The sequence below is a fragment of the Dendropsophus ebraccatus genome, chromosome 8 (genome assembly GCF_027789765.1).
Source record: "Dendropsophus ebraccatus isolate aDenEbr1 chromosome 8, aDenEbr1.pat, whole genome shotgun sequence".
In the NCBI taxonomy this organism is placed as follows: domain Eukaryota; kingdom Metazoa; phylum Chordata; class Amphibia; order Anura; family Hylidae; genus Dendropsophus; species Dendropsophus ebraccatus.
Window position 1 is genome coordinate 7,340,538 of NC_091461.1, and position 22,780 is coordinate 7,363,317.

At 49.1% G+C, this 22,780-nt stretch overlaps 1 protein-coding gene across 1 annotated transcript in view; it reads right to left on the minus strand.

Annotated features, from left to right (window-relative positions):
* Positions 1-22,780, minus strand: part of ATRNL1 (attractin like 1) — a 356,964-nt gene that overhangs the window by 54,446 nt on the left and 279,738 nt on the right. Inside the window, exon 27 of the mRNA XM_069979719.1 lies at positions 17,251-17,361. Coding sequence (XP_069835820.1) covers positions 17,251-17,361 — 111 coding nt within the window. The remainder of the gene's footprint in view (positions 1-17,250; positions 17,362-22,780) is intronic.

Sequence of the window (22,780 nt, forward strand, 5' to 3'; positions counted from 1 at the left end):
CCCTTCCTCTTGGTATACTCCAGTCACTCCCTGCTTTTCCTCTTGGTATACTCCAGTCACTCCCTGCTTTTCCTCTTGGTATACTCCGGTCACTCCCTGCCCTTCCTCTTGGTATACTCCAGTCACTCCCCGACCCTGGTATACTCCAGTCACTTCCTGCCCTTCCTCTTGGTATACTCCAGTCATTCCCCGTCCTTCCTGGTATACTCCAGTCACTCCCTGCTTTTCCTCTTGGTATACTCCAGTCACTCCCTGCCCTTCCTCTTGGTATACTCCAGTCACTTCCTGCCCTTACTCTTGGTATACTCCAGTTACTCCCTGCCCTACCTCTTGGTATACTCCAGTCACTCCCTGCCCTTCCTCTTGGTATACTCCAGTCACTCCCTGCCCTTCCTCTTGGTATACTCCAGTTATTCCCAGTCCTTCCTCTTGGTATACTCCAGTCACTCCCTGTCCTTCCTCTTGGTATACTCCAGTCACTTCCTGCCCTTCCTCTTGTTATTCTCCAGTCATTCCCCGTCCTTCCTGGTATACTCCAGTCACTCCCTGCTTTTCCTCTTGGTATACTCCAGTCACTCCCTGCCCTTCCTCTTGGTATACTCCAGTCACTCCCTGCCCTTCCTCTTGGTATATTCCAGTCACTCCCTGCCCTTCCTCTTGGTATACTCCAGTTATTCCCAGTCCTTCCTCTTGGTATACTCCAGTCACTCCCTGTCCTTCCTCTTGGTATACTCCAGTCACTCCCTGCTTTTCCTCTTGGTATACTCCAGTCACTCCCTGCTTTTCCTCTTGGTATACTCCAGTCACTCCCTGCTTTTCCTCTTGGTATACTCCAGTCACTTCCTGCCCTTCCACTTGGTATACTCCAGTCACTCTTCCTCTTGGTGTACTCCAGTCACTCTCTACCCTTCCTCTTGGAATATTCCAGTCATTCCCAGTCCTTCCTCTTGGTATACTACAGTCACTCCCTGCTTTTCCTCTTGGTATACTCCAGTAACTCCCTGCTTTTCCTCTTGGTATACTCCAGTCACTCCCTGCCCTTCCTCTTGGTATACTCCAGTCACTCCCTGCTTTTCCTCTTGGTATACTCCAGTCACTCCCTGCTTTTCCTCTTGGTATACTCCAGTCACTCCCTGCTCTTCCTCTTGGTATACTCCGGTCACTCCCTGCCCTTCCTCTTGGTATACTCCAGTCACTCCCTGCTTTTCCTCTTGGTATACTCCAGTCACTTCCTGCCCTTCCTCTTGGTATACTCCAGTCACTCTTTCTCTTGGTATACTCCAGTCACTCTCTGCCCTTCCTCTTGGTATACTCCAGTCATTCCCAGTCCTTCCTCTTGGTATACTCCAGTCACTCCCTGCTTTTCCTCTTGGTATACTACAGTCACTCCCTGCTTTTCCTCTTGGTATACTCCAGTCACTCCCTGCCCTTCCTCTTGGTATACTCCAGTCACTCCCTGCCCTTCCTCTTGGTATACTCCAGTCACTCCCTGCTTTTCCTCTTGGTATACTCCAGTCACTTCCTGCCCTTCCTCTTGGTATACTCCAGTCACTCTTCCTCTTGGTATACCCCAGTCACTCCCTGCTTTTCCTCTTGGTATTCTCCAGTCACTCCCAGTCATTCCTCTTGGTATACTCCAGTCACTCCCCATCCTTCCTCTTGGTATACTCCAGTCACTCCCTGCTTTTCCTCTTGGTATACTCCAGTCACTCCCTGCTTTTCCTCTTGGTATACTCCAGTCACTCCCTGCCCTTCCTCTTGGTATACTCCAGTCACTCCCTGCCCTTCCTCTTGGTATACTCCAGTCACTCCCTGCCTTTCCTCTTGGTATACTCCAGTCACTTCCTGCCCTTCCTCTTGGTATACTCCAGTCATTCCCAGTCCTTCCTCTTGGTATACTCCAGTCACTCCCCGTCCTTCCTTTTGGTATACTCCAGTCACTCCCTGCTTTTCCTCTTGGTATACTCCAGTCACTCCCTGCTTTTCCTCTTAGTATACTCCAGTCACTTCCTGCCCTTCCTCTTGGTATACTCCAGTCACTCTTCCTCTTGGTATACTCCAGTCACTTCCTGCCCTTCCTCTTGGTATACTCCAGTCACTCCCTGCCCTTCCTCTTGGTATACTACAGTCACTCACCGTCCTTCCTCTTGGTATACTCCAGTCACTCCCTGCCCTTCCTCTTGGTATACTCCAGTCACTCCCTGCCCTTCCTCTTGGTATACTCCAGTCACTCTTTCTCTTGGTATATTCCAGTCACTCTCTACCCTTCCTCTTGGTATACTCCAGTCACTCCCTGCCCTTCCTCTTGGTATACTCCAGTCACTCCCTGCCCTTCCTCTTGGTATACTCCAGTCACTCCCTGCCCTTCCTCTTGGTATACTCCAGTCACTCCCTGCCCTTCCTCTTGGTATACTCCAGTCACTCCCTGCCCTTCCTCTTGGTATACTCCAGTCACTCCCTGCCCTTCCTCTTGGTATACTCCAGTCACTCCCTGCCCTTCCTCTTGGTATACTCCAGTCACTCTTTCTCTTGGTATATTCCAGTCACTCTCTACCCTTCCTCTTGGTATACTCCAGTCACTCTTTCTCTTGGTATATTCCAGTCACTCTCTACCCTTCCTCTTGGTATACTCCAGTCACTCCCTGCCCTCCCTCTTGGTATACTCCAGTCACTCCCTGCCCTTCCTCTTGGTATACTCCAGTCACTCCCTGCCCTTCCTCTTGGTATACTCCAGTCACTCCCTGCCCTTCCTCTTGGTATACTCCAGTCATTCCCAGTCCTTCCTCTCGTTATACTCCAGTCACTTGTTTCTCGGTCTCTTAGCATATTACCCTTCCTCTTGGCACACAGCACTTGTATCCTGCCCATCATTCATAATCAGGTTATAATATCTGGATTTCTCTCTTTACATTCAGATCTTTATCAGAATCTATAATAAAGTATTAATGAGCCTTAAATACCTCACAATTTGTAAGTAAACTCCAGCCTGTCAGACACATTTCTCTTGTCGTTTTTTGCTCACGCCTGAAGCCAACATTACAGGAGCCGCGTTACTGGAGAAGACATAAAGATAATTAAAAGCCGACGACAGGCGCGGGACGAGAGCGCTAATGTCGTCTCCAGAATCCCGTATGACACCAGGAGGATCATCATAACCCAAAGATAAATGCAAAACAGAAGACGATAAACAGATGGTCCTTCCCATAGGAGTCTTAAAGCTACAGGTCCGGCCCATGGGGCAGATAACAAACTTGTGTCACATGACGAGACTGCAACAATGTAACTATCACAAACTTCACTTGTATCAAGTAGTTTGCTACATGGCTGCTATTACAACCAACACTGCTTCTGAGTGGTAGCACATCCATATACTTATGAATAACCATCTGCTTCTCAGCACTATATACTACTAACATCAGGGGTTAATCCCATTTTGATCAAAGTGCATAAGCGGCTGAGGGGTCCTGCCTTGGCCGCTGAAGGGCTGATCTGCCTTGAGACGTCACGTCTCAAGCCACAGCATAGACAAGGAAGCAACAGTGTGACGGGAGAACGGGGCAGCGAGATCCGGGACCCGGCGCTGGAACTGGGGAGTTAAATGGAGGGCAGCTATATCCAACCCCTTTCCGGCCATACAGTAAAACTACCCCATGCCCAGAGTACTCCTTCAAGTAAACCACCTGGATGGGGGAGTAAAAAAATTCTCTGGAGAAAAAACAGAACTTTTTAGTACCTTGATTTACAGAAGTTTTTATTACCTTGTCAGAAGCTGAGATGCCGGGACTCACAGGCACCGGGATTTCTTAGCGCACCAGACGTAACTAATCCAACAACGGCAAAGCTTTCCGCGGATGTTGGACGCCAATCAGCCGGTAAGCGGTAATTACCTGTTGTCACATATTCTATTCGATACAGTAACGTCAAATCTTCAGGATCATTATGTAAATGTGAACGGCGCCGGATCCTCGTTTATCAGAATAGCTAATTATTTTGCTGGTGATTTATGGAAATATTTGATAATTTATGATAATGTCGTCGCTGCTTACGCTTTTAATATATCTTAATTCCTCGCACTTCTCGGCATCTTTTATTAACGCAGCTGTCAGGGCGTCAGGAGCCGAAATATCAGGGCGACAAGTTCATAAATTATTAAGTAGAACATCAATGTCAACCAGGAAAAAAAAAAGAGCAAAACATGGCGGCCACCGCCTGGATCCCGGCTGTTGGTGAGGACCAGCATACAGCTTTTAGTTCTGTGATGTCGCTCTAGGGGGCGCTACAAAGCCTGGCACATAAATGGGCGGGGCACTGACACCTACCTAGTGAGGTAGAGACCTAGTAGAGGGCTTTGCTAAATATAAGGCCTCCCCCAAAAGTAAGACCTAACAAAGTTATTGTTTGGAAGTATGCCCGCCATACAGAACACCAGGGCATGCAGTTGGGATTCTTTTTAGCCGCCACCGTTGTCCACTACCTTCACCATCTGTTGCAGATCAGCTGCATGCGGGATATGAAGACTGTCACCTGCTGCCTACCCCGCTGTCCCCTACTACCAGATGTGGAGCTGCACACAGTCTGTCGTTATCCTGTCGCCTGCCACCATAACATACGCTGTCCCCGCTATGCTGTACTAGTGTGCTGTGGTAAGGTCCCCCTGGTGACCGGAAGCCGCTATATTGTACACTGTCCTTACTGTGCTGTGGTGAGCTCCCCCTGGTGGCCGGAAGCCACCATACTGTACACTGTCCCTGCTGTGCTGTACAACTGTGCTGTGGTGAGCGCCCTCTGATGTCTGGAAGCTGCTATACTGTACGCTGTCCCTGCTGTGCTGTACAACTGTGCTGTGGTGAGCTCCACCTGGTGGTCGGAAGCCACCATACTGTACGCTGTCCTGCTGTGCTGTACGAGTGTGCTGTGGTGGGCTCCCCCTGGTGGCCAGAAGCCTCTACGTCATACTCTCTGACCCTGCTGAGCATGTGACATGTGAATTCTTGGAGAAAAAAAAGACATCCCCTGAAAACAAGACCATGAGCATCTTTGGGAGCAAAATTAATATAACCCCAGACACTGCCTTATTTTCCGGGAAACACGGTAGTATTACTCTCTTCAGGTTCCCTAAGCCCCACCCCTTCTACAGCAGAGACAACCCATCCGGCATCACTTACACCGTGCACTGGTTCCAGGACACAAATATTTTCTCCTCCATTCACTACCAAAGCTGCATTGAAAACTCTCCAGGCTTCATAGTGCATTGTGGGAGTTGCCAATAAGAGACATTATTGCTATGTTTTATGCTTTGTATGTGAGCGGAGTATAGGCGGCCGTGATCTGCACCTGACCTTGGTGGCATATGTATATATATATATATATATATATATTTAGGCTCTTGGGACAGATCTATATGATATCTGATATCTGAGCCCAATCGATCAGGTCAGAGCCTGCAGTAACCGCTCCGGCTAATAACAGGATAATTATGACATCACTAACAATCTGTGAGGCGGATCGTGTGTCAGATCACATGACGATGTAACCCTGGAGAAAATCTATTACCCCCCGCGCCGCCCCCCCCCCCCCCCCCCATGAAGTCCTTGTAAGAATATATACAGAAATGGAAAATAATTTTCTGCAGTCGCATCGGTGTATACAGCGTATCCAGAGAGGCTGAGGGGAGACGTCCTGTAATCCGGCACCAGTCATCTGAACGAGCAGATAGAGAGGGATCCGGGATCTGATTTTAGGTTATTCATCTGTTTAACTAAAGTGAAAACTCGTCTGTCGCTGTAGCCATCCAATAATCCGGACTATCTGATGATCCGGCAGCTGTCAGGCCTGTATATAATAGATGTTATCACAGAAGAGTCACATCAGTGTGTATATACAGAGGACAGGAGGATCCCCCGATCACATACACTGATCTATTATTCCTCCAGTAGCGTCAGAACACGGCTCCAATATATATATATATATATATATATATATATATATATATATACATATATATATATATATATATATATATATATACAGGGCCGGATTAAGGTTGGTGGAGGCCCTGGGCAACAATTTTGTTGGGGGCTCCCCCATTTTCTTCCCCCACAAATGAACCATACAGTGATCTATACAGGTGGCTGATTACTGTAGGGGACTTAGCACCTACTCCTCCTCACTCCTGCCTGTATGGCTCAGCATCCTCCTCTGTTCTGCATATGATGGTCCCTAGAGGCTGCAGTCCAGAGGAAGATGCCAGGCCCTAAAGACAGGATGGGGGAGGGGTGAGCATCGCGGTGTGTTCCCACTTAATTAAACGCGAGAACACAGCACTTTAGCACTTTTTGTGCTCTCTTGCCCCCTGTGTTAGCCACCACAGCAGCATATGCAGTTGTGAATCGCAGGCAGAACCTGGACTTGCAAGTCTAGGTCCCATCTTTAGTTCCCAACCTTATAAACTACCTGAAGCAGTAAAGAGCAGAAAGTACTTAAAGGCTGTGTATAATCTATAGCGGATATGCTACATGTGAATATACCCTAAGGATCATGGCATATATAGCTGCACACAGGCTACATGTCATATGCTGCACACAGGCTATATATACACCATATGCTGCACACAGGCTATATATACACAATATGCTGCACACAGGCTATATATCATACACTGCACAGAGGCTATATACCATACACTGCACACAGGCTATATGTCATATGCTGCACACAGGCTATATACCATACACTGCACACAAGCTATATATCATACACTGCACACAGGCTATATACCATACACTACACACAAGCTATATATCATATGCTGCACACAGGCTATATATCATACACTGCACACAGGCTATATATCATAGGCTGCATACAGGCTGTATATCATACACTGCACACAGGTTGCATGTCATATGCTGCACACAGGGTATATATCATAGGCTGCACACAGGCTATATACCATACACTGCACACAGGCTATATATTATAGGCTGCACACAGGCTACATGTCATATGCTGCACAAAGGCTATATATATATGCCCCTATAGTATATACCCCTGCTCTGATATATGCCCCCATAGTATATAACCTCGGCTCTGATATATTCCTCCATAGTATATGCCCCCTGCTCTGATATATGCCCCTATAGTATATACCCCTGCTCTGATATATGCCCCTATAGTATATATCCCTGCTCTGTTATATGCCCCTATAGTACATACCCCTGCTCTGATGTGCCAATACAAAACAAAACCTCATACTCACCTGATCTGGGCAGATGACAGGTCTTCTCCTGGCTCTTCTCTGTTCCTTCAGCCTGTCAGCCACTGTGACAGATGCTCCAGCATGCTCCATGATGTCACATCCCTGCTGGAGAGATCAGGTTTCCTTGCTGAGGTCCCATGCTGTCCTCTCCTCAGTGAGGGGGAGGGGCAAGGGGGAGTGAGGACCTCGGCAGGAGACAGGCACCCGGAAGCTTGACAGGAAGAATTCATTTAAAGACCCACCAGGGTGGAGTCTGAGCCTGCCGGGAGGGAGATGCTTACACAGGATTAACCCTACACCTCCCTCCCTGGACAGCATGCAGTGTGGCCAGTGCTGTGTCCAGGTAGGGTTTCCACATGCTTTTTGTGCGTGGGACTGGCTCCCAGACACCACTTCTGGGTTTGGGCTGGTGGAGGCTCCTAGGCACGTGCCCCTTGTGCCCTCCCTTTAATCCAGCCCTGTATATACATATATATATATATATATATATATACATACAACACTGATGGCTTTTATCAGTGCTGGAGCGTTATAAGAGGAGCGGCTGATATCAGTCACATATGGTGTAATGTCTGGAGGTTATATCAGTACTGGAGTGTTATAAGAGGAGCGGCTGATATCAGTCACATATGGTGGAATGTCTAAAGGTTATATCAGTGCTGGAGCGTTATAAGAGGAGCGGCTGATATCAGTCACATATGATGTAATAGGAGGTTATATCAGTGCTGGAGCGTTATAAGAGGAGCGGCTGATATCAGTCACATATTGTGTAATGTCTGGAGGTTATATCAGTGCTGGAGCATTATAAGAGGAGCGGCTGATATCAGTCACATATGGTGTAATGTCTGGAGGTTATATCAGTGCTGGAGCGTTATAAGAGGAGCGGCTGATATCAGTCACATATGGTGTAATGTCTGGAGGTTATATCAGTGCTGGAGCGTTATAAGAGGAGCCGCTGATATCAGTCACATATAATGTAATAGGAGGATATATCAGTCCTGGAGCGTTATAAGAGGAGCGGCTGATATCAGTCACATATGATGTAATAGGAGGTTATATCAGTACTGGAGCCTTATAAGAGGAACGGCTGATATCAGTCACATATGATGTAATGTCTGGAGATTATATCAGTGCTGGAGCGTTATAAGAGGAGCGGCTGATATCAGTCACATAGGATGTAATGTCTGGAGGTTATATCAGTGCTGGAGCGTTATAAGAGGAGCCGCTGATATCAGTCACATATAATGTAATAGGAGGATATATCAGTCCTGGAGCGTTATAAGAGGAGCGGCTGATATCAGTCACATATGATGTAATGTCTGGAGATTATATCAGTGCTGGAGCGTTATAAGAGGAGCGGCTCTATATTAGTCCTGAAGGCTTCATCTGGAGACATGTGAAACAGACTGGTGATCATATCTTGAACATTATAGTTCCCCTCCCTGAAACGGCTGATAACAGGGAGTAATAGACTTTCTTGGGATGAGTGATGTATGTATGTGAACAGTGACCCCACCAGCAGAATAGTGAGTGCAGCTCTGGAGTCTAATACAGGATCGGTAATGTAATGTATGTACACAGTGACCCCACCAGCAGAATAGTGAATGCAGCTCTGGAGTATAATACAGGATGTAACTCAGGATCAGTAATGTAATGTATGTACACAGTGACCCCACCAGCAGAATAGTGAATGCAGCTCTGGAGTATAATACAGGATGTAACTCAGGATCAGTAATGTAATGTATGTACACAGTGACCCCACCAGCAGAATAGTGAATGCAGCTCTGGAGTATAATACAGGATGTAACTCAGGATCAGTAATGTACTGTATGTTCACAGTGACCCCACCAGCAGAATAATACAGGATCAGTAATGTAATGTATGTACACAGTGACCCCACCAGCAGAATAGTGAGTGCAGCTCTGCAGTATAATACAGGATCAGTAATGTAATGTATGTACAGACATTGCCGGGTGGGATTGATGACCTCAGTGACGATCAGTGTGACTGGGCATTATATGGTGCTGGTCTCTGGCCGCTCACACACTATGACAAGGCTTGGGGAGATGCAGCAGTGACTGGCTATCCTCCTCCTCCGCCGCTCGCCCTTCTTCCGGATCAGTGTGAGTGACAGCTGCATGAGCTCATTACAGCCGGTGTCTGACCACAGCCGCTATTCTTCAGTGCCTCCATTTTCTTTGCCCCCCACCCCCCACGCCGGGCTTCGCTCTGTGAACACTTTGCTTAAATTGGACGATCGCTGAATGTGCAGGAATCGAGCGGCTGAGGAAGGAAACTCCGATGAAATGTGTCAAGGTTATTCCGCCAATTAGCGCAGTTTGTTAGTCAGAAGACGACAATTAGGCTTCGGCCGCGCACGTGACGCCCGCTGATCCGGCCGTTCTTCACTTCTGGAAAGGTATTGTCTATGCAGTACGAAACGCCAGACGTCACCTGCTCGGAGCACCGGACCAGCACCATTAACATCAAGTCACCATGTGTCAGCAGCAAGTCAGCAAGAAGAGTGCTCATTATTCTCTGGATGCTTCACTCCAGAGTCTGCACCAAAGACCTAGAACCTTCTGAGAGATATTGCAAAAGATTAAGGAAGATAGCATAGCATGGATGGCCTGTAGAAGACCTAGAACCTTCCGAGAGATCAGATATAGCTGAAGAGTAAGGGAGATAACATAGCATGGATGGCCTGTAGAAGACCTAGAACCTTCCAAGAGATCAGATATAGCTGAAGAGTAAGGGAGATAACATAGCATAGATGGCTTGTGGAAGACCTAGAACTATCTGAGAGATCAGATATAGCTGAAGATAAGGGAGATAACATAGCATAGATGGCCTGTAGAAGACCTAGAACCTTCCGAGAGATCAGATATAGCTGAAGAGTAGGGGAGATAACATAGCATAGATGGCTTGTAGAAGACCTAGAACCTTCCGAGAGATCAGATATAGCTGAAGAGTAAGGGAGATAACATAGCATAGATGGCTTGTAGAAGACCTAGAACCTTCAGAGAGAAATTATATAGCTGAAGACTAAGGGAGATAACATAGCATAGATGGCTTGTAGAAGACCTAGAACTATCTGAGAGATCAGATATAGCAGAGGAGTAAGGGAGAAGATTCTAGATATTTTACAAATCATCTATACTATTCTTTCTCCCTTACTCTTCTACTATATCATATCTCTCGAAGTTCTAGTTCTTCTACAAGCCATATATGCTATGTTATCTCCCTTACTCTTCAGCTATATCATTTCTCTCGGAAGGTTCTAGGTCATTGTTTCTCTTCTGTTAACCATGGTTATCTCTAAAGAAACACGTGCAGTCATCATTGCACTGCACAAAAATGACCTAACAGGGAAGAGTATCGCAGCTAGAAAGATTGCACCTCAGTCAACAGTCTATCGCATCATCAAGAACTTCAAGGAGAGAGGTTCCATTGTTGCCAAAAAGGCTCCAGGGCGCCCAAGAAAGACCAGCAAGCGCCAGGACCGTCTCTTAAAAGTGTGGTCTGCTGGGGGATGGGGCTACCAGCAGTGCAGAGCTTGCTCAGGAATGGCAGCAGGCAGGTGTGAGGGCATCTGCACTGTGAGACTGCGGAGACTCTTGGAGCAAGGCCTGGTCTCATGGAGGGCAGCAAAGAGTGGACTGCTGGGGACTGGGGGAAAGGTCCAGGGAGCGGACTGCTGAGGACTGGGGGAAAGGTCCAGGGAGTGGACTGCTGAGGACTGGGGGAAAGGTCCAGGGAGTGGACTGCTGAGGACTGGGGGAAAGGTCCAGGGAGTGGACTGCTGAGGACTGGGGGAAAGGTCCAGGGAGTGGACTGCTGAGGACTGGGGGAAAGGTCCAGGGAGGGGACTGCTGAGGACTGGGGGAAAGTCATTTTCTCTGATGAATCCCCTTTCCGATTGTTTGGGACATCTGGAAAACAGCTTATTCGGAGAAGACGAGGTGAGCGCTACCACCAGTCTTGTCTCATGCCAACTGTAACCGGCATCCTGAAACCATTCATGTGTGGGGTTGCTTCTCAGCCAAGGGAATCGGCTCTCTCACAGTCTTGCCTAAATACTCAGCCATGAATAAAGAACGGGACCAGAATGTCCTCCAAGAGCAACTTCTCCCAACCGTCCAAGAGCAGTTTGGCCATCAACAACGCCTTTTCCAGCATGATGGAGCACCTGGCCATAAAGCAAAGGTGATAACTAAATGGCTCAGGGAACAGAACATAGAGATTTTGGGTCCATGGACGGGTAACTCCCCAGATCTTAATCCCATTGAGAACTTGTGGTCAATCCTCAAGAGACGGGTGGACAAACAAAAACCAGCAAATTCTGACAAAATGCAAGCAGTGATTGTGCAAGAATGGACGGCTATCAGTCAGGATTTGGTCCAGAAGTTGTATGAGAGCAGCCGGGAGAATTGCAGAGGTCCTGAAGAAGAAGGCGAAACACTGCAAATATTATAGACTTGCTGCAGTAACTCATCTAGCTGTCAGTATAAGCTTCTGTTACTCATAATATGATTGTAATTATATTTCTGTATGTGATAAAAACATCTGACAAACACACAGAAAAACCAGAGGGCAGCAGATCATGGGAGAGTATAAGATTTGTGTCATTCTCAAAACTTTTGGCCATGACTGTACGTCATACTACTCAGAGGTGATCTGGAACCTTCCAAGCAATATATAACAGAACTATATAATAATATCCCCAATAACTTTGGGTTGTTCTAGAACTCCTCTTGGGACGGTATACAGAAGCACTGTCTGTAATATATTATATACAGACCGCTTACGGCAGAACGTCCTGATATATTTATAAGGGCGCTCCGAGGAGCTCCAGACATTTCCACAGATGTTACACGGCAGAATCGGCGGCTTTTATTAAATTCGGTGGGTTCTGAAATATGACCGGGAGCGGCGGGAACGTCTGCACAGAACCGAGCGCCGCTCCTCAGCACAGAGATGAGTTCTGCTGGTTGGTGCGGTGTTTATTTGCCGTATGCTGCGCCGGTAATAAGGGAGAGAAGAGGAGAATTAATAGGAAATAATGAATAGGAACATTTGATCGCGTCTCCAATCCTGAGACAATTAGAAGAAACCGATAAGACGAGGAGAAGCTTCATCTTCATTATATCTGCAATATAGTAATATAATCATCCGAGCGGCTGACACCTGCAGAGTACAGCACCACGGAGGGGTCAGAGCAATGATCTGCAGAGAGGAGTAATAACCTGCAGAGTACAACACCGCAGAGGGGTCAGAGCAATGATCTGCAGAGAGGAGTGATAACCTGCAGAGTAAAGCACCACAGAGGGGTCAGAGTGATAACCTGCAGAGTACTGCACCACAGAGGGGTCAGAGCAATAATCTGCAGTGAGAGGAGTAATAACCTGCTGAAGTAGAACTGTGCGGTGTCTGTATATACTGAGGATTACCCCCAGCAGGGAAGTAGTACTGTGCGGTGTCTGTATATACTGAGGATTTCCCCCAGCAGGGAAGTAGTACTGTGCGGTGTCTGTATATACTGAGGATTACCCCCAGCAGGGAAGTAGTACTGTGCGGTGTCTGTATATACTGAGGATTACCCCCAGCAGGGAAGTAGTACTGTGCGGTGTCTGTATATACTGAGGATTACCCCCAGCAGGGAAGTAGTACTGTGCGGTGTCTGTATATACTGAGGATTACCCCCAGCAGGGAAGTAGTACTGTGCGGTGTCTGTATATACTGAGGATTACCCCCAGCAGGGAAGTAGTACTGTGCGGTATCTGTATATACTGAGGATTACCCCCAGCAGGGAAGTAGTACTGTGCGGTGTCTGTATATAATGAGGATTACCCCCAGCAGGGAAGTAGTACTGTGCGGTGTCTGTATATAATGAGGATTACCCCCAGCAGGGAAGTAGTACTGTGCGGTGTCTGTATATACTGAGGATTTCCCCCAGCAGGGAAGTAGTACTGTGCGGTGTCTGTATATACTGAGGATTACCCCCAGCAGGGAAGTAGTACTGTGCGGTGTCTGTATATACTGAGGATTACCCCCAGCAGGTTAGTACTGTGCAGTGTCTGTATATACTGAGGATTACCCCCAGCAGGGAAGTAGTACTGTGCGGTGTCTGTATATACTGAGGATTACCCCCAGCAGGGTAGTACTGTGCAGTGTCTGTATATACTGAGGATTACCCCCAGCAGGGAAGTAGTACTGTGCGGTGTCTGTATATACTGAGGATTACCCCCAGCAGGGAAGTAGTACTGTGCGGTGTCTGTATATACTGAGGATTACCCCCAGCAGGGAAGTAGTACTGTGCGGTGTCTGTATATACTGAGGATTACCCCCAGCAGGGTAGTACTGTGCAGTGTCTGTATATACTGAGGATTATCCCCCGCAGGGAAGTAGTACTGTGCAGTGTCTGTATATACTGAGGATTACCCCCAGCAGGGAAGTAGTAATGTGCGGTGTCTGTTTATACTGAGGATTACCCCCAGCAGGGAAGAAGTACTGTGCAGAGGTTGCTGATGAGGTATCAGTCCCGGTAATGAGACGCGTCTGGTGCAGTAAACGTGAATCACAGTTCTCCTCGTTTTCCTGTAATTACATCCTGACAATCGATCAGTCATTACAATCAATCATGAATCATATTTACACAATCGCTTCTCAGGAGCAACTGGACACTGCGCCCCTGCTCCCGAAACCCCGTACTGACACTGCGCCCCTGCTCCTGAAACCAAGTCCTGACTCCTGACACTGCGCCCCGGCTCCCGAAACCACGTCCTGACTCCTGACACTGCGCCCCTGCTCCCGAAACCCCGTACTGACACTGCGCCCCTGCTCCTGAAACCAAGTCCTGACTCCTGACACTACATCCAGCTCCCGAAACCACGTCCTGACTCCTGACACTGCGCCCCTGCTCCTGAAAACAAGTCCTGACTCCTGACACTGCGCCCCTGCTCCCGAAACTCCGTACTGACACTGCGCCCCTGCTCCCGAAAACCACATCCTAACACTGCGCCCCTGCTCCCGAAACCAAGTCCTGACACTGCGCCCCTGCTCCCGAAACCACATCCTGACACTGCGCCCCGGCTCCCGAAACCAAGTCCTGACTCCTCACACTGCGCCCCTGCTCCCGAAACTCCGTACTGACACTGCGCCCCGACTCCCAAAACCACGTCCTGACTCCTCACACTGCGCCCTTGCTCCCGAAACCACGTCCTGACTCCTCACACTGCGCCCCGGCTCCCGAAACCACGTCCTGACACTGCGCCGGGGCTCCCGAAACCACGTCCTGACTCCTGACACTGTGCCCCTGCTCCCGAAACCACGTCCTGACACTGCGCCCGGGCTCCCGAAACCACGTCCTGACTCCTGACACTGTGCCCCTGCTCCCGAAACCACGTCCTGACACTGCGCCCCTGCTCCTGACACCACGCCCCTGCTCCTGACACCACGCCCATGCTCCTTATACCTCGTCCCGGCTCTTGACACCACGCCCCAGCTCCTTATACCCCGTCCTGGCTCCTGACACCCTGTCCCGGCTCCTGACACCACGTCCCAGCTCCTGATACCACGCCCCGCCTCCTGACACCACGTCGCTCTACATACACCCTGTCCCTGCTCCTTATACCCCGTCCCGGCTCCTGACACCACACCCCGCCTCCTGACACCACGTCCTGACACCACGCCCCACCTCCTGACACCACGTCCCTGCTCCATACACCCTGTCCCTGCTCCTTATACCCCGTCCCGGCTCCTGACACCATGCCCCTGCTCCTGACACCACGTCCCTGCTCCTGACGCCACGTCCCTGCTCCTAACACCACGCCCCTGCTCCTTATACCCCGTCCCGCCTCCTGACACCACGTCCCTGCTCCATACACCCTGTCCCTGCTCCTTATACCCCGTCCCGGCTCCTGACACCACAACCCGCCTCCTGACACCCCATCCTGGCTCTTGACACAACATCCCTGCTCCATACACCCCGTCCCGGCTCCTGACACCACGTCCCAATGTCACATTCCAGCTCTTGACACCACAAAATCCTGGTGGCTCCTAACACCCCGTCCCGTCTCTTTACACGACGATGTTCTTGATCCTGACACCACAACGTCCCGGCTGACACAGCGCCCCTGCTCCTGACACGATGAGGTGGAAGCAGATCAGGATCTAAGGGACTTTGTCTTCAGGATCTCTGCTTGCTGTCAGTAAGTGGCAGCCCGATCCTGCTCACACTGCTGCTGAGGCTGTTACAATGTGTCAGGGTAGGTAAGGGCCCGGAGTGAAGACTTCCTGCAGCCAATGTCTAAGGATTCTCTATACTGACACACTGTAACAAGTCCTCAGCTGTGACACAGATGGACATATAAAATCACTTCACACTTTCTTTCTGATTTATCCAGGACGTACTGAACGAGAAAAGGAAAAGTGAGGAATGTCAGGAATCTGGGGAGCAGACGGGACACGGACGGCGCAAATTATAAACACCCGTCAGGGCTGATTACCGACACGTCAACGGTATGACAAACAAATCCCGAGAAAATAAACCAGAGAGATGGATGATAGTGAGGACTGCGGAGAGGTCTGGAGAGTACTACTGCCCCCAGCAGAACCAAACCAGGGCATGATGGGAGTTGTAGTTCACAATAGATGGAGAATGTAGGGGAATCTGATGCAGAGGACCAGGCAGGCTGACAGGACATGCTGGGTGTTGTAGTTTTGGTGAAAGCGAATAGTTTGGGGTACACTGATGTGGGGGACTAGGTGGGCTTGCTGGGAGTTGTAGTTTTGTAGTAGCGGATGAGCCGCAGCATATGGAGCAGAGGATGATGGGTGGCTATCCTCCTGGGGCGGGGTGCGGTGCGGGGTACACGCTCGCTGGCAGCTCCCGTCTCTTGCCTGCTTGTAGCTGAGCCCATTTCACGCACCGCTGCGCTGTTATAACACGACGCGCGGCAATTTGCAGCGCTTCTCTTCCATTAGGACGGCTGGATAGTCAGCGGCGCGGCCATTAGCCGCAAATGAAAACATCACTTGGAGCAGATTCTCAACCAAATGGACAGGAAGCATCGGAGTGCAGCACCGGGAGCCTCCCCGGCAATGAACGCTGCTAATGAGAGCGCAGGTAGACATCACAGGGACTTCTCCGCTGCGCTGATCTCCTACTGATCCAGTCACATCCCGAGCTGCAGTCACACGCTGCACCTCACATGTGACCCCTGCTGGTTCAGTGTCTGCGTTGCGCATGCTCTCCTTCTGTTTCAACAAGAGTTTAGCAAATTTCCGGAAATTATTTACAAGTCCAAATCAATAAATAACTGTATCTGAGCTCTTTAAAGGGGAACTCCGGTCAAAATGTTTTTCTTTCAAATCAAATGGTGTCAGAAAGTTGTATAAATTTATAATTTATTTCTATTTAAAAATCTCCAGTCTTCCAGTACTTATCAGCTGCTGTATGTATAGCAGGAAGTTTATTCTCTCCAGTCTGATACAGAGCTCTCTGCTGCCACCTCTTTACACTTAAGGAACTGTCCGGAGCAGGACATACAGCAGCTGATAAGTACTGGAAAATTAGAGATTTTAAAATAGAAGTAATTTTCAAATTGATATAACTTTCTGACACCAGATTTAAAAGAAAACTATTTTCACCGGAGTTCCCCTTTATTGCCAAGACAATGCAACCTTCCCCCTAAGGTTAGAGTGCGGGTCCCATTCTCTAACCCTATGTACTATAACCCTTCCTCTGAATGTCAAAATGGCGGCCTAAGACCAATCCTAAAAGTTTAGGATTCACCTAAATTCAACATTTATTGACCACGCACTGCTGTAAAATTAGGCCCCGCCCCCAATTACCCCGCTGGATCCGCTAAAAGGCGCACGCTTCATAGTGAACCCAGCGGGCACCTTTAGCTGTGGGTCGTCACTATTCCGGTCATCCAATCAGAATTAATCAGTACTGTCACGTTAAGGAGCTAATGTTGGCGTCCTACCTCCACAGGCCCACGTAGGAATTCCGTCTGCTCAGCCCCGCCTACCTCCAGCGTCACGTCCACCGAGGCAAAAGGGCGGCTCGCCATCTGCTGCCGCTCTCGCATTAGTTGCTGCGGAGAAGAAGAGGAGTCACAAGTTACATTCTGATACTTTGTTGCATCTCAGACGTCACATGATATGAAGGATGTGGTGGTAATGACATGGGGATCTCTGCGGCTGGGAAAGCTGGGTGTCAACCAATATGGCTGCCTGTACAAACCGTAGAGGACATGGCGGGAGTTGTAGTTCTGTAACAGTTGGAGGGTCACAGGTTAAAGATACCTGTCACAGAGATTCCAGGAGAGCAGTGATGGGGAACCTTCTGCCCTCCATCTGTTGGAAAACTACAATACCCATCATGTCTGGACAGCCAAAGCATGATGGGAATTGTAGTTTTCCAACAGCTGGAGGGCCGAATGTTATCCATCCCTGTGTAAGGTAATACTGATCTAGAGGACCACACAGGTGGTCTATATACTACTGGTGGGGGCACACAGCGGGGGCTATATACTACTGGGAAGCACAAAGTGGGGGTCTATATACTACTGGGGGAGCACACAGGGGGGCTATATGGGAGGGGGAGAACACAGGGGGTCTATATACTACTAAGGGAACACAAAGCGGGGGTCTATATACTAGTGGTGGGGGCACACAGCGGGGCCTATATACTACTGGAGAGCACAAAGCGGGGGTCTATATACTACTGGGGGAGCGCACAGGAGGGCTATATGGGAGGGGGAGCACACAGGGGTCTATATACTACTGGGGAACACAAAGCGGGGGTTCTAAATACTACTGGGGGAGCGCACAGGGGGGCTATATACTACTGGGGAGCGCACAGGGGGGCTATATACTACTGGTGGAGAACACAGGGGGACTAAATACTATTGGGGGAACGCACAGGGACCTATATACTACTGGGGGAGCGCACAGGGGGACTATATACACTACTGGGGGAGCGCACAGGGGTCTATATACTACTGGGGGAGCACACAAGGGGCTATATACTACTGGGGGAGCGCACAGGGGGCTATATACTACTGGGGGAGCGCACAGGGGGACTATATACTACTTGGGGAGCGCACAGGGGACTATATACTACTGGGGGACGTACAGGGGGGCTATATACTACTGGGGAAGCACACGGGGGACTATATACTACTGGGGGAGCACACAGGGGGCTGTATACTAGTGGGGGAGAGCACAGGGGGACTATATACTACTGAGGGAGCGCACAGGGGTCTATATATTACTGGGGGAGCAACAGGGGGGCTATATAATACTGGTGGAGCGCAACACGTTTACTAATGATGTTCAGCTCGGACCTTCATCGGACAATAGACCCCGGTAAGTGGACTTTCACTAAAAGTTGTTGAGTACCTCTGATCTAGAGGACCCCACAAGCTCTTGGTGCATGATTTTGCAACTGCTGAAGAACACTGCTCTAAAAGGAACATGGCTTTGGCCATCAGAGTATGCTGAGAGTTGTAGTCCTGCACAGATGAGAGAACTACTCTGGAGACTGATGATGACCTGGTGCTGCTCTGGAGCTTTGTTACAATGTATCAGTGTGGTACCGGGCAGTGTTCTCAGCCCCGATACATTGTTACAAACCCTCCACTTTCTCCTTTGGCAAGAGCTGTGTGATTTCTGGTGATTTCTCTGCATCTATTATGAGCGCTGCGCCCGCTCTGCGGTAATCGCCTCGTCCTTGGATGTAAGAGGCGGCTAATTCTAGAAATCTACAAATTGTATTTAATGAGGTTTGTACCGCAGAAATGGCGGCCATCATTTCACTTCCTGCAAATTAAAAGCAATTAAACACATGGTGGTGTGTGCGGAGGCGGATCGGCACGGCGTGCGCTGCGTCACCGCATCCTTACTGCTGATTTATGGCCGCGGCAAAGCACAGGATCCACAACACATTATTAGGGACTCCTCTCTGCTATTATCTGGTCTATGGCACCTACATGGGCGACGCCAGACTGCTAATCTGATAGGGCCACTGGGGTGGGATGTAGCTGTGTATATGACCCTCCTAGTTCTCCCTGACAAAAACAGAGGGAGAATAAATTAGGGATCCCCCTCTAAGAGAGTCCCTTTAAATTAGTGAAAACAGCAACATTGTAGCTTTAAGATTCTCTAACAATAAACAGAGAAGAATAAAAAGAGAGGAGGGGTGGAGTCAGACTACAGCAGGACTACAGCATTATATACAATACAGCAGGACTACACTACAGCAGGACTACAAAACAGTAGGACTACACTACAGCATGACACACAATACAGCAGGACTACACTACAGCGGGACTACAATATAGCAGGACTACAATACAGCGGGACTACAATACATCGCGACTACAATACAGCGGGACTACAATATAGCAGGACTACACTATAGCAGCATATACAATACAGCGGGACTACAATAAAGCAGGGCTACAATACAGCAGGACTACACTACAGCGGGACTACACTACAGTAGGACTACAATACAGCGGGACTACACTACAGCAGGACCTACACTACAGCAGCATATACAAAACAGCGGGACTACAATACAGAGGGACTACGACACATTGCGACTACAATACAGCGGGACTACACTACAGCCGGACTACACTACAGCGGGACTACACTACAGCCGGACTACACTACAGCAGGACTACAATATAGCAGGACTACACTACAGCAGGACCTACAATACAGCGGGACTACAATACAGCAGGACTACAATACAGCGGGACTACACTACAGCGGGACTACACTACAGTAGGACTACAATACAGTGGGACTACAATACAGCGGGACTACAATACAGACGGACTACAAAACAGAAGGACAACAATACAACAGGACAACAATACAGCAGGACTACAGTACAGCGGCACCTACACGCTTCCCAGTCACAGTGGCTCATTCTGTGGGGGTCCCCGGACACAGACCAGACTACTGTCATCTTATCATTAAGCAGAAGATGAGGTGAACGTCCCCTTTAAGTCAAGTCCAGCTGTGTGAATATGAAGTTACTAAGTATCCAGTATTGAGCGACATTAATGAGGCACAAGGCATAAAATCGTTACCTGGCGGTTAATTGATCCGCTGCCTTCTCGAGAACATGGCTTCATCTAGAGAACAACGGCGTAAGAGCCAGATGGAGAGCGCCAAAAATACATCACCAGCATAGTCAGGGGTCGTGACCCCCCTGAGAACAGCACGACCGCCAAAATCTGAGTAACCGAGAAACCAACAACTGTCGGCTGTTTCTGGGAGAGCTGGGCGATGGCCAAATGGACCTCTACAAGGGCGTAACACATCTTTCCTAGACTTCTGAAAGGTAAATCCGCCTTATTACCCTTCAGTATCCTACTAGCTGCAACCATACAGACGCCCAATCAGGATACAGGAAAGAATAGACCAGGTTCCAGCTCTCACAGAGGTTGTCACCCAGCTTTCCCAGCCCAGCAGAACAGTCTATCAAGTCTTGGCCTAATCGCTCCCTTTAAGCTGCAAAACCAGGCTGGCGGCCATATTGGTTGTCACCCAGCTTTCCCAGGACCTCTATGACAAAATGGCGACAAACAATAAAACTTTTGTTTTCCACAATAGCTGTATGGACTTTGGCGCAGTCATTTCACGCCTGACCATTAATTAAGTGCCACTTTGCAGCAGTCAGTGCCATTTGCTAATGTCCGGCGCAGGGCGAGGACGGCGAGAGTTCATCTCTTCGTGATTATGTTCGGGCGATATCTGGGCCGGAATCACCTGGAGGAGCGGGAGGAACAGGTGTCACTCGGAGCTTTAGTGTCTGCGCTATCGGCAGGATGTTCCTTAATGGAGATGGAAATGGCCGAGCTCATCGTGCTAAAGCGAGCTAATCACATTGTGCCGGCAATTCCGCATCTCCCAGCGCTGCCACTCAGGTCATTTGCGCTCGATGAAGCTTAAGTGTTTGTGGAGCGCGGTTGGAGCCACCATTAACCGCTTGACGACTGCCCGCAGACTATGAACGAGGACCTGAGAAAATGCGACTGATCGGAAGGGGTTAACCAGCCGAATCCTCAAATGTCTCATCGGGAAGCCATGGCCGTCTTATTCTCTGACCGAGAAGGCGAGTTCATCATAGACTAGGAAATGGCGCACGCTTGAGTGATGAAAAGCGCAATATCTGAAAGGGACTAAGCAACTGATAAGAAACTTTTAAAGGGATAGTTCACAAAAAAAAATTCTTTCAAATGAACTGGTCCCAGCAAAAGCCATAGATTTATAATTTACTTCTATTAAAATAATCTCCAGTCTTCCAGTACTTATCAGCTGCTGTATGTCCTGCAGAAAGGGGCGTATTCTCTCCAGTCTGACACAGTGCTCTCTGCTGCCACCTCTGTCCATGTCAGGAACTGCCCAGAGCAGGAGAGGTTTTCTATGGGGATTTCCTGCTGCTCTGGACAGTTCCTGACATGGACAGAGGTGGCAGCAGAGAGCACTGTGTCAGACTGGAGAGAATACACCACTTCCTGTAGAACATACAGCAGCTGATAAATACTGGAAGACTGATTTTTATTTTTAGAGGTAAATTACAAATCTATATGATTTTCTGGTACCAGTTGATTTGGAAGAAAGTTAGTTTTGGTGAGCAACCCCTTTAAAACGACTCTGTACCCACAATCTGACCCCCCCAAACCCCTTGTACCTTCTTATAGCTGCTTTTAATCCAAGATCTGTCTCGGGGTCTGTTTGGCAGGTGATGCAGGTATTGTCATAAAAAAAACAACTTTTAATCTTGCAGCCCTGCGTCAAATTGGTGTGGCCTAGAGTGTGTGTGCCCTAGGCCTGCACCGCCTCTCCGTCCCTCCTCATTATTAGGAATGCCCCTAGAACATTTTCTCCTATTCATCACCCGTGTGAACACTGCACATGAGCTGGATGGTTAAAGGGAACCTGTCACCCCCTGTGCCGGGGTGAAGGCCGCCTGACCCCCTGCTTGAGCCCTGGATACTTACCCCATCTCGCCTGGAGCCGGTCCTGGAACGGAGATATCCCCACCTGAACCCCGGCGCTCGCGATGCTGAGGTTAGTCAGACGCCCATAGAGAATGAATGGAGCCAATATTCTCTATGGGCGTTGGACTCATCTCAGCAGCGTGCGCGCCGGGCTTCAGGCGGGGATATCTCCGTTCCAGGACCGTCTCCAGGAACGGGACTTGGCGAGATGGGGTAAGTATCCAGGGCTCTAGCGGGGGGTCGGGCGGCCTTCACCCCGGCACAGGGGTGACAGGTTCCCTTTAAGGCACCTATGCAGTGTTCAGTTGATGAATAGAAAAAATCCTGCCTGGGGGCATTCGTAGTGATGAGGAGGGCGGGGATGAGGGACGGAGAGGTGGCGACACCAATTTCACACAGGGCTGCAAGTTTAAACCTTGTATTTTAGGACAAAACCTGCATCCCCTGCCTAACGGACCCCAGGACAGATCTTGGATTAAAAGCAGCTATC